This window comes from Paroedura picta, chromosome 13 (genome assembly GCF_049243985.1).
Source record: "Paroedura picta isolate Pp20150507F chromosome 13, Ppicta_v3.0, whole genome shotgun sequence".
In the NCBI taxonomy this organism is placed as follows: Eukaryota; Metazoa; Chordata; class Lepidosauria; order Squamata; family Gekkonidae; genus Paroedura; species Paroedura picta.
In genome coordinates this window covers 26,652,202-26,664,577 of record NC_135381.1, presented here as the reverse complement: position 1 = coordinate 26,664,577, position 12,376 = coordinate 26,652,202, and the positions used below count along the sequence as shown (strand labels likewise).

Here is a 12,376-nt window from a genome sequence, read left to right as displayed (position 1 = left end):
AAGTGTAACCCGCACTTCCTGTCGCGGTGGAGGTGAATCTCGGCGGCCCCTTGCTGGGGAGGTTTTGTTTGGAACCGGCGAGGACGGGTTCGGGCGCTTCTCCCTTTCCTATGGCGGGCGGCTGAGGCTTCCTGTTCCCGCCGCGGCAGGCCCTTCAGGGCGCTGCAGGCCTCGCCACGCGCCTTCCTTCCTTCCGCGCCGCCATGGCAGACGAGCCCCATGAGAAGTTCTTGGCCCCCGACGAGCCCGGCGCCCTCCTCTCTCCGCCGCCCCGCGCTTCGGGCAGCCTGAGCTTGGCCGACGAAGGCCCCGCTTGCCTGGACGTTAGCGACTTCGGCTGCCATCTTTCTTCCTGCCACCGCACCGACCCGCTGCGCCGCCTTCACGCCCACAGGCAAGCTGGCCAGAGGTTGAGCCCGGGAGGAGGGCAGGAGGCTTTGGAGGCGAAGAGTCAGTCTGTTGTAGTGTTTGCAGTGGGGTAACAGGACCCTGGGTTCAAATCCCTGCTTCGCCTGGAACTCATGGGGTGATCTTGGCCCAATCGCTCCGCTCGCTCTCCTTTACAAGGTTGTTGTGAGGATAAGATGTGGGAAGGGGACAGCCGGGTAGAAAAGTGACACGTTTTTGAATGCTGGCTGCTGATATTAGTAGGGTGCAGTTTCTTTGAGCCATTTATGACTCCTTTTAAGCCTGTTGGACTCATGTGCTTGGTTTCATCACGTGAATCCCTTGTTTCTAGCGATAAGTATGAGCCGCAGCTTATGGTTGGTGGTTTGGACTCATCTCTTTTTTTGTACTGGAGGTTTTCTATTTTCACTGGCATGGATTGTAAATTGCTTTGAATGTTTCAAAGTGTAAAAGTGAAAATAAATGCTTTTAAAATTGGTCTGACACAATATTCAATTAAAAATTAGGCATTAATCACTAATCTTACTTATTTAAAGTCTTATGGATAGCAGCATAGCAAGAAGGAGGGCTTCTGTTTTAATATATATATATATATATATATATATATATATATATATATATATATATATATATATATATACATAATATATGTTGTATGTATGTGTATATATATATATAGACTGACCGACCACCCCTCTTGGACCACCTCATCTTGGGGTGATGAACAGCAAAATACTTAACATTTGAACAGTAAAATAAATAAAACATAAAATCAATTCATGGTTTATTTTAAAAGTTAAAATATTATTATTTTTTGTCTTCAGTTGGTTTATTTGGTTTTAAATGATTCACTTAATAACAGTCAACTGGCTGGGGGAGGCAGAAGGGGGGTATTAGAGGAGGGAAACCTGGTAAATATATAGTTCTAATTCTGATTGGCCTCAACTGCAGGCCTGGCAGAAAATCTTCATCTTGTAGGCCCTGATGGAACTTAATGTTCCTGGGAAGCTCATTCCACCAGGGCTGAAAAGGTCCTGGCTCTGGTTGAGGCCAAACATATTTCTTTGGGGCCAGTGATCCTCATTTGGTTGGTATTGCTTGACTGCAATGTTCTCTGGGAAACATGGTTCCTCAGATACACAGGGTTCATACTGCATAAGGAATTAAAGGTGAGTACCAGAACCTTGAACTGGATTTGGAACTTAACCGATTTTATTTGTTTTGCAAAGGTTCACAAGGTTTGCAAAGAATGAACCTTGTAAATTTTCAAGCAGACTATTCTGTAAATAAGATGTTACTGGTACTACTTACTGAAAAGAGTTGTATAGGAAAATGCAATGTTACACCAATGGACACACAGACCAGTGTCCCATTGAGACTACTATATGATGCACTACTGGAGCAGACAAGTGGCCCATCAAATCTAGCATCTTATAGTAGTAACTGGATGCCCCTTAAAGCTCATGCACAGAGATAACATTCTCCCACTATAGTTACCTTCCTGTAAATGGTACACAGAGGTGCATTATCTCTGAATATGGAGGCTCCATTTAGCCAGTGCAATTTAAGAAATATTCATGGATCTCTCCTGTATAAATTCAGATAGTTCCTTTTAAAAAGCCATTATTGCAAGTATATAATGTTCTGCAGCACTGAATTCTACAAGCCAACTAGGTATTCTCTTTGTGTGTTCCAGCAGGTCCTATCACCCTCAAAAATTCTCTTCTGCTATCCCAGCACTGGTGCACATTGAGAAAAAACTTATGTGTAACTCTGTCCTGGGATGCAACCTGCTTAATTCATATGGAGAGCCATTCAGCACAATGATTTTAAGAAGCTTTTTGTTAATTGGTATATATCCCTAAAGTTTGTATGAATCATCTCCTAAATGCAAGCAACCTTCCTTAGAACTTCAGCCTTGGAAGTTTTTTAAAGACTGAGGTTACAGTTGACCATTTTTCTGTTTTTCAGGTGGAACTTGACTTCTTGTGGAACAAGTGTAGCCAGCTCAGAATGCAGTGAAGAACTGTTTTCTTCTGTGTCTGTTGGTGACCAGGATGACTGCTACTCTCTGTTGGATGACCAAGAGTTGACATCATTTGATCTGTTCCCCGAGGGTAGTGTCTGCAGTGATGTCTCTTCTTCTATTAGCACCTATTGGGACTGGTCAGACAGTGAATTTGAATGGCAGGTAAAAATATTTCTGAGGTTTGTGGATTATGGGGAAGTAACTGGGTTTCCTACCTTAATGGTTTGTAAAGGAGGTTTTTCCCCACATCAGAATTGAATAACACCTCTTTGTTATTGAGTGAACTGGAGGACTGGAGATGGGATTTTTGGATGTTAGGTGGCTAGGGAACTGGTTAGATAATTGCACCTAAAGACTAGTTGTTAATGGTGTTTCATCGGGTTGGAGGAAGGTGAGCGGTGGGGTGCCACGGGTTGTTACTGGTTGGTACTGGCGGGACTTTTCAGTATTTTTATCAATGATCTGGCTGAAGGGATAGAGGGAGTATTCATTAAATTTGCAAATTAGATCAAATTGGGAGGAATAGCAAGTTCCCCAGAAGACAGAGATAGAGTTCAACGGGATCTGGAAAAGAGGACAAATGAGAAAATGCAAGTCAATAAGGAGAAGTGCAAAGTTCTACATCTAGATCACAAAAATGAGAATACTGGATGGGATATATATATCCGGGTAGCAGTGTGTGTGAACAAAATCTTGGGGTACTTGTGGACTGTAAGCGAAATATGAACAGACAGTGAGATGCAGCACTAAAGAAGGTGAATGCAGTCTTGGGCTGTATCAACAGAAGCATTGCATCAAAATCGCAAGATATAATCTTGCTGTATACTGCATTGGATTAGACTGCACCTGGAGTACTATGTGCAATTCTGGAACCTTCACTATAAAAAGTATGCGGACAAAATGGAGAGGGTGCACAGGAGAGTGCTGAGGATAATCTGGGGCCTGGGGACCATGCCCTATGAGGAAAGGCTAAGGGATTCGGGAATGTTCAGCCTGGAGAAGAGGTTAAGAGGGAACATGATTGCTGTCTATAAGTATTTGAAAGGCTGTCACTTGGAGGAGGGTAGGGAGTGAAGATTTTTGTGTTCATATAATCATAGAGTTGGAAGGGGCCATACAGGTCATGTAGTCCAACCCTCTACTCAATGCAGGATTAGCCTAAAGCATCCGGAATAAGTATCTGTCCAGCTGCGGCTTAAAGCCTATCAGTGTTCCATAGGTTGGTATCATTATTGAAGTTTTAGACTGTATTGTTATAGCTGGAAGTCTTAGTTTCATTTTTCTTTGTGTATTTCTGTAAGTTGCCTGGCAGTGACATTGCAAGTGGAAGTGATGTGCTCTCTGACATCATACCGAGTATTCCAAGCTCTCCTTGCCTGCTTCCAAAAAAGAAAAACAAGCACAGGAATCTTGATGAGCTGCCATGGAGTGCAATGACTAACGATGAACAGGTGGGACCTTCGGTATTTAGGAGATTTCAGAATACCTGGGGAACAGGGCCTGAATCTTCACAAATATGTTACATTATTGTTGACATAAACTGTAACTAGAATTAGTTGTTTCTGAATTTTATAGAAGAAATTAAGTTTTGCATTTTGCATTTTTTCCACCTCTTGATATTTGGATGCAGAGCACCCTTTGATACTCTTGAGCTTGATTCTGGGGTCCTGCCTATTGAGAGGTTTGTTTTTGAAATAATTACTAACTAACTGCCATTCTGTTTTCCTTAGGTTGAATATATTGAATATCTGAGTCGCAAGGTCAGCACGGAGATGGGGCTTCGAGAGCAACTGGATATCATTAAAATCATTGATCCTACTGCTCAGATTTCACCTACAGATAATGAGTTTATTATAGAATTAAATTGCCTCACTGATGAAAAGCTGAAGCAGGTACACTAAAATTGTGTGAGACGCTTTTAATCATAAGTGTCTGCTTTTTGGCATGCATGCATGTTTGTTTCTGGGAATGCCTGACAACTAGATTTTCAAGGCATTGCCTTTATTACTGTCCTGGTTTCAGGAGGCATTGTGGCTTGCTCTTCTGCAAAATTATAAATATCAGCGTTTAAAAGCTGGAACAGTGGTCCCCAACCCCCGGTCTGGAGACCGGTCCCGGTCCGTGGATCAGTTGGTACCGGGATGCGGCTCCTCCTTGTCCTCCTCCCCGACTGCTGCCTCGGGGGCTGCCCTGCCACTCTGCCGCTGGCTCACCTTTGGTGCTCTCCAGCAGCCCCCATGGCTGGGGCTCCCCCTTGATGTGGCACTGTGCAGCTCCTGATTGGCAGCGCCCCGCAGGGGCGGCGGGAAGTCAGGGGCGCTGGCGGGAAAGCAAGTGGAGCAGGGGCTCAGGCAGTGGTGGTGACATCCCTCGGCAAAAGACTACCCCCCCCCCCCCCCGAGCCTCAGTAAAATTGTCAAGTGTTGACCGGTTCCCCTTGATAAAAAGGTTGGGGGACTACTGAGCTAGAATGTAATAGCATAGAGCCTATGTTTTCATGTAGCTGAAGACTGGGAATACACAAGAGGAAAGGCTGGGAATAAATATTTAAATGAACAAATAAAATAACAATAAATCAGTCTTCCAGTCATGTTGTAGTTCCCTCTCTTGCGTACCTCTTGAATTTCAGCTGTTTGTCTCATCAGGTTTTGTGTTCCATTTCAAAAGTACTCTGAAAAACAGGTGTCCCCCCTATCTTTCCTGCCCTCCATGCTCTACGTCTAGGTCCGAAACTATATTAAGGAGCACGGCCCTCGGCAGCGGTCTGCTAGAGAGAACTGGAAGCGCAGTGGCTACAGCTGTGGGAGTGCCAGTGGGGTGAGTGGTGCCAGCGCCAGCAGTAGCAGTGCCAGCATGGTCAGCTCAGCAAGCAGCAGCGGTTCCAGCATTGGCAACTCCGGCTCAAACTCCAGCGCGAACATGAGTCGGGCACACAGCGACAGCAACTTATCTACAAGTGCCGCAGAGCGAATCCGGGACTCAAAAGTAAAGTTTCTGATTTTGTGGTCCTTTGCATAAAATGCTTTTCATACCCATTTGGGCTGCCAACTATTTTATTTTATTTTTAAATATATATATTATATTTTTATACCGCCCTCCCTTGCAGCTCAGGGCGGTTTACAATGAAACTTCCCCGATATGCTACCAAGAAACATGATCTTAATGTATTACATTTTTAACAGTAGGAACGCGTCCCAAAATAGAACATTTGACTGTTTAATATTTAACAGTAGAACATTATAGTTTTATCTCTACAGTACAGTTAACTGCACTGTGAATTCAGCTCTTCATCTGTGGGTACAATTGATCATGAGAGTGTCTGTGTCCACTGGTTGATGGAGTTGGTTCACTTGTCTCAACCAAAAGCCTGGTAGAAGAATTCCATTTTACAGGCCTTGTGAAATTGCTTTAGCTCTGTTAGGGCCCTGATCTCTTTCCGCCAGGTGGGGGCCAGGATGGAGAAAGCCCTGGCTCTGGTTAGGGCCAGACGAGACCCCTGGGCCAGGGATTGCCAGCTTGTTGGTACCTGCAGAGCTGAGTGGTTTTTGGGAGGCATATGTGGAGAGGCGGTCCCTCAGGTACTCAGGGCCCAGACTGTGTGTGGCCTTGAAGGTGATTACCAGAACCTTAAGCTGGTAGTCAACTGGTAGTTAGTGCTGCTGTAGGAAGTATGGCCAGATGTGGGCCCTGAAGGGTGTTCCCGTAAGAACCCTGGATGCTGCATTCTGCACCATTTGTAGTTTCTGGATCAGGATAAAGGTAGGCCTGCATAGAGTGAGTTGTAGAAATTCAGCCTAGAGGTGACCACCACCTGGATCACTGTGTCTAGGTGTTCTGAGGCCAGGTAGAATACTAATAGCTTAGCTTGATTCAAGTGAAAGAATGCTAGCTGTGCTACTCTTGTGACTGTTCCTCCGCAGAGAGAGAGGTGTCAAAGGTCACGCCCAGGTTCCTGCCTGAGTTGTACCAGATCCAGGTAGGGCAGTCACACTTCCTCACCTGGGCCTTTCTTACCAGACCACAAGACCTCTGACCTTGAAGGATTAAGCTTCAGATGGCTTTGCTTGAGCCAGTCCGCCACTGCTTCCAGACATCCGGCTGATGAATCTGGGGTTGAATCAGGATGGCAGTCCATCAGGAGGAAGAGCTGGGTGTCATCGGCATATTGATGACATCCCAGTCTGAATCTCTGAATCAGATGGGTGAGAGGGCGCATAAAGATACTGAAAAAAATTGGGAGAGAACTGCTTGAGAGAACTCCTCAAAAGTTGGGAGAGAACAATGTGATTGGTTCTTTCCAGTTGCCATGCTCTGTCCTCAACCCTGAAGAACAGAGGTCAATCATTGGAGGGCTGTCCCTCATGTCCCAGCATCGGCAAGGCAGTGAACTAGTAGCTTGTGGTCTACTGTGCCAAACACTGCTGGGAGGTAAAGTAATATTAGCAGCACTGACCCACCTTGGTGCAGCTGGCAGTGGAGATTATCCATCAGTTCAGCAGTGGAATAGGCTGCCTAAGGAGGTGGTGAGCTCCCCCTCACTGGCAGTCTTCAAGCAAAGGTTGGATACACACTTTTCTTGGATGCTTTAGGATGCTTTGGGCTGATCCTGCGTTGAGCAGGAGGTTGGACTAGATGGCCTGTGTGGTCCCTTCCAACTCTATGATTCTGTGATCAGGGCAACCAATTCAACCCTGTGGCCAGTCTGGAAGCCCAATTGGGCTGGGTCTAGGACCAAAGCTCCATCCAGGAATGATGTCAGCTGGACAGCGGCAGCTCTTTCCACCACCTTCCCTAGAAACACTAGGTGCGAGACTTGACAGTAGTTGGTGGGCTCCCATGGATCCACAGATGATTTCTTCAGCAGAGGACATGCCACTGCCTATTTCAACCCCTCCAGGAGTTCTCCAGAGGGAGAGGTTGATTTCTATCTTCCTACCTGACCTTTTGATTAGCGCCTCATCAGAGTCAGTGTCCTGTCCACTACCTTTTTATTCAATTAAAGAGGGACTACATTCTGTATGTTGCAAAAACGTGATGCCTTTTTTTTTTGAGTGGGGACCTAGGTCTCTTAGATATAAGACAACCTCCTATTTAATACTGTCTGTCATTCATTAGTGCAAGGATCTCTTGTTTTTCATTACATTTTCAAATAATGAGATTATCACCTCAGTCCAAATGGTTTCAAAGCTGAACAAACTCTACCATCAAACAGTTTTAGTCCAGTGGCACCTTTAAGACAAAGTTGAAGTCAAGGTATAAGCAGGCACTCTTCTTCCAATACAGACTGCTGACACCTTGCATGAAAGCTGACACATTGAATACAATTTTGTTGGTCTTAAAAGTGCTGCTGGATTCAAACTTTGTCTTGCTGCTTCAGACCAATATGGTTACACACCTGAAGCTCTCCTGTTATAAGTATTGTGGAAGATTCAGATTTAGTGGACGTGTTGATGGTTTTAGCATAACTTTGCCACCTTCAGTGGTCTTCAGTTCTTCCGAAGAGAAGATGGTGTACTTTCTCCCCCCCCCCCCACCCCCATTTAAGCTTTTTCTTTTTCATCCAGCCTTGTTTAGGGAGGTGGCACATTTATCTGCGTTAGGCTCTTCAGATTGTTATACCAGCTGTGTGGAGAGAGGGGAACTTGTATTATTAAAAGCTGATGTGGAAATAAAGCAGTGCTTTATTACTACAAAGAGCTGACTGGTGATTTCTTTTAATTTTTTGACAGAAACGTTCTAAACAACGCAAACTGCAGCAAAAGGCTTTACGGAAGAGGCAGCTGAAAGAGCAGAGGCAAGCTCGGAAGGAGAGGCTGAGTGGCCTGTTTCTTAACGAAGAGGTTCTCTCTTTAAAAGTGACGGAGGAGGACCATGAAGGAGACGTGGATGTCTTGATGTGACCGAGATGGACTTGTCAGTGTTCTTTCTAAGCCTTAAGCATATCTCATTGTTTACATGCATACACTTCTCTCAAAACTGTGGCTAGGTGTGTGGCTCACAATCCTCTGTTGTACGGTGCCCATCCATATATTTTAGAAATATTAATTTTGCAGGCGATAAGAAGTCCAAGAATGTATCCTTTAAAAAAAAAATTAGGGCGATGTTTAATTTGCCTTTGCATGCCAATTGAGAAAGGTTCCATTCCTCCTTAATGCTACTAAAAGTGACAAGGTGGTAGAAGTCTTTTTCATCAGCAACCATCTGTTCTGGGTTATTTGATACTTTGTGTAAAATAGCTTTGAGATTTGTCCCCCCTTGTCTTGCTGCTGTAGTTCTATGAAATTCTCCAGGAAGGTTATTTAGATCTCCCAGAACTGTTACTGTGGTTTCATTCTGTTCACAGCCACGTGGCCTGTATGGCCAGCCCTATGAACCAGTGCAACCCAGGCAAGGGCTGTTCTCAAGTGGATGGCAAACCACAGTGTGTGGATAGCAGGCTGCTTTCTACCTGAAGAAGTCATGGCTTACCAGGCTGCTTTCAACATGATGGGTGGCCAGTGATACAGGCCTGTCATTTAGACTTGGTTTAAATCGGATGCTAAACAAATCAGACCTTCACACAGCATCTTGTTTAAATTGGGTTGCTACTTGTGCAAAGAAACATAGCTGTTTTGCTTGCATAGCAGCGCAGTTTACTTGAGACAGTGTGTGGATGCCAGTCCTGTGTGCAATTTTTTTCTGTGTCTGGTTTAAAGCAAGTTTTATAAAGCAATGAGACAGTCTGCAAAAGGTAATTCTTCCTCCAGCCGCCCATCAGCGCATGTTTCTTTATATGTTCCAAATCCATAGCATCATGTGCCTTAAAATTAAAGACCTATTTAAAGTGTTAGGGATATAGGGAGAAAATAGCAAAGCTGAAATAGAAGTTTCCTGTTCTGGTGTTCTTCCGTTGACGCTCACCCACTGAACCCATCTAGCTTTTAAGAAGTTAAATGTCAAACCACCGTCATCCTCTTCAACATGAGTTTCACAGTGAAAAGTGAGAGTTTCATCTTGACCCTGTATCTGAGTGCTTTTAAAATAAAAGTGCATACTTTTCTGCCATAATGACGACACTGATCTAATTCAGATAATATTGATTGAGTTTCTAGAAATACCATGTGGCAGTGCAACGTGTAAACCACTTAAGCAGATTGCTTTGAAAGAACACTTGTACATTTTCCGTGCAACTACCTCTGCATTTTTCAACTTCCTCAACGTATGAATCTGTCACTTAGGAGTGCATGGCGCGTTGCTAAACATAAATTCATTAAACACTGGATTTTTATGTTTACCTGTTGGAAAATGCTTACCTTTCGTATTTTAAATCAGTGTTCAGTCCCTCTGGTAACTCAGGTTTTGACTGGAGCTTGAAGGCTTTTGTCACTCAGGCAGACCAACACTCCTTGCCAATGATAGGGTATGTTGAGGGTGGGTGCAAACAGGGCTCTGCCTTTTGGATACAATCAGTTTATTTAAAAGTATTACACTGGTTATGGCCAGTGTACTTCAGAGAGATGCAGAGAGAAAACAGACCAGTAGGCATCTTTTTGGGGGGAGGGGATAGAGAACTATATCTTACAATTGAATTGGTGGCAACACTTTGCAATTGCTCTGTGTCTGTTTCTTCCTAAATTAACTTGAGTTTGATTTGAAATCATTGAGGGCTTTTTTTTTTTAAGCCAGGTGGTCTGTCTGAATTGAACACTGTCATACCTTGAGCCCAGTTAATGTCAGTTTTAAAATGGAACAAACTGCTTTGGGATGAACAGTTGTCTGAGAAGCTATCCATCGTGTGTGTTTTTTTAAATTCTATAGTGCAGGGGTAGTCAACCTGTGGTCCTCCAGATGTTCATGGTCTGCAATTCTCATGAACCCCTGCCAGCAAATGCTGGCAGGGGCTCATGAGAATTGTAGTCCATGGACATCTGGAGGACCACAGATTGATTACCCCTGCTATAGTGGATACTTTTTATGCTAAGGAAGCCAAATTAGCCAGTAGAGAGGACCTGCTTGGTAGCTCTCCATTTGTGTCATGTTTATCTTGAGCTCTGTGCGATCTGCATAAATATTTAATTTAAACTGTATGAGGAAGCAAACATTTTGGTTGCATCCTTGGGAATAACTTCGCTAATAAGACTTAGAAGGAGCACTGAAAACTTGCTTGGAAAAGGCCACTGTTCTCTTTAGTTTGATTACTTAGGAAAAGATCACCTAACTACCTTGTTCATACTTTGCGTGTGTGTGTGTCTGTGTGCGTGCACGCGCATGCGTCCAGTTTCCTCTTCAGCTAGAAATCTTTGAAAACTTAAGTGGAAAATGTGTTTGGAAAGCAGAATAAAAGCTACAGTGCTCTGGGTATGTACAGAATGCTTGCTTAAGAAGTTGGTAGTCCCAATGCCCGTTTTCTTGGTTCACAGTAAGTATTTTTATTTTTCTACATGTTGGTCCAAGAAAATGTGGAAGGCATCTCTGGCCAGACATGGCATAAAAACCTGTATATATGAATTTTAAGTCCTTTTAAGGATGGTATACAATACTTGTAGAAACTGTTATAAGTACATTATCCAAATTCCTTGTTAATGCCGATATAAATTACTTAATAGTCCTCAACCCCCCACTTCCCTCCATGGTTGATTCAACAGTCTTTCAAGGGTTAACAGGTTCCGTTTTTTTGGTAACCATTCCAAAACTTTCATGCTCTAACTTTTATTGGATTGATACTTCTACACTACCTTGGATGTCAGCTTGGCAAATATGGCAAAATATATATAGGGGTAGTCAAATTGCGACCCTCCCAGATGTTCATGGACTACAATTCCCACGAGCCACTGCCGGTGTTTGCTGGCAGGGGCTCATGGGAATTGTAGTCCAAGGACATATGGAGGGTCACAGGTTTGACTACCCCTGCGAGGGACACTAACAACTTCAGCCAATATGAAATCATGTATATTTATTGCAGGGAAGGAGACTGGCGAATACCCCTAATGGCTTTTAAATATGTTGTGCAACATGCTTAAGAGTTGATTCACGAATGCCAGTGATACTGGTGCCCTGAGTTTATACACTTAATTACCAGAACAAGAAGGATGGTGTCTAGCTTCGGAGAGTATGCTCCATGGGGTTTCAGATCTGAACTGTTTTTCCAGGATTTCTGCTAAGATGTATTGTGTGCTTAAAGGCACCTGTGAATGCACACACAACTGTTCATTGTACATTCTGTATCAACTTGCGACAATGTTTATAGAAAAATCTTTTCTGTTTATTGGCTGTTGAGAAGAATTTAACAGAGGGATAAAAAAAATGTTGGGAACTGTCTTACTCCCCCTTCCACCCAAGCTGTTAATTGTATTTTACAATAGTTACATGAATATGGTAGTATGAGACAATATTAAAAAAAAAAAAGCCATGCTAATGAAGCCGAATGCGTATATTGTCATATTCTGGCAGATGAAACCAAATGTGTATATTGTCATATATACACATTTAAGCCTTGAAGTTGTAGTCTTAACAGCCCCGCTGATCAGGCCAAAAGGTCATCTGGTCTGGCATGCTGTTTTTAACAGCCCACAAGGACAGGAATCAATTTCGGTGGGTGATTCCAAGTTCTAAAGCTATGGGAAGAAAAACATTCCTGTCCGTTTTGTCTGTATGCATAATTTCATATGCTTCTATCGTGTCATGCCTGTGCAATCTCTCCCTTGCCTTGCCCTGTCTTTGTGAAACTAAAGAACCTCAAATACTTCAGTGTTCATTCCAAAGGAAATGATTTCTAAGTGCTCATTTTTTTCTGCCTTTTCCAGCTCTGATAGCCTTCTCAAAATGGGGAAGATCAGAACAGTACACAGTATGCCAAATGTAGATGTGCAGCACATTTTTGCCTAGATGAAAGGGTCCATGGGGACATAACTGGCAAAGATCAATAAATGAAAACTCTGTTCTGTACTAGGCTAGATGGAC

At 43.6% G+C, this 12,376-nt stretch overlaps 1 protein-coding gene across 1 annotated transcript; it reads left to right on the top strand.

Annotated features, from left to right (window-relative positions):
• FAM199X (family with sequence similarity 199, X-linked) lies at window positions 1–11,841 on the top strand. Its single transcript, XM_077307737.1, has 6 exons — window positions 1–394; window positions 2,380–2,599; window positions 3,739–3,888; window positions 4,168–4,329; window positions 5,162–5,422; window positions 8,167–11,841. Exons 1-6 carry the CDS (start codon window positions 204–206, stop codon window positions 8,335–8,337), a joined length of 1,155 nt encoding a protein of 384 aa, XP_077163852.1. The 5' UTR covers window positions 1–203; the 3' UTR covers window positions 8,338–11,841.
• Window positions 11,842–12,376: the final 535 nt, after the last annotated feature.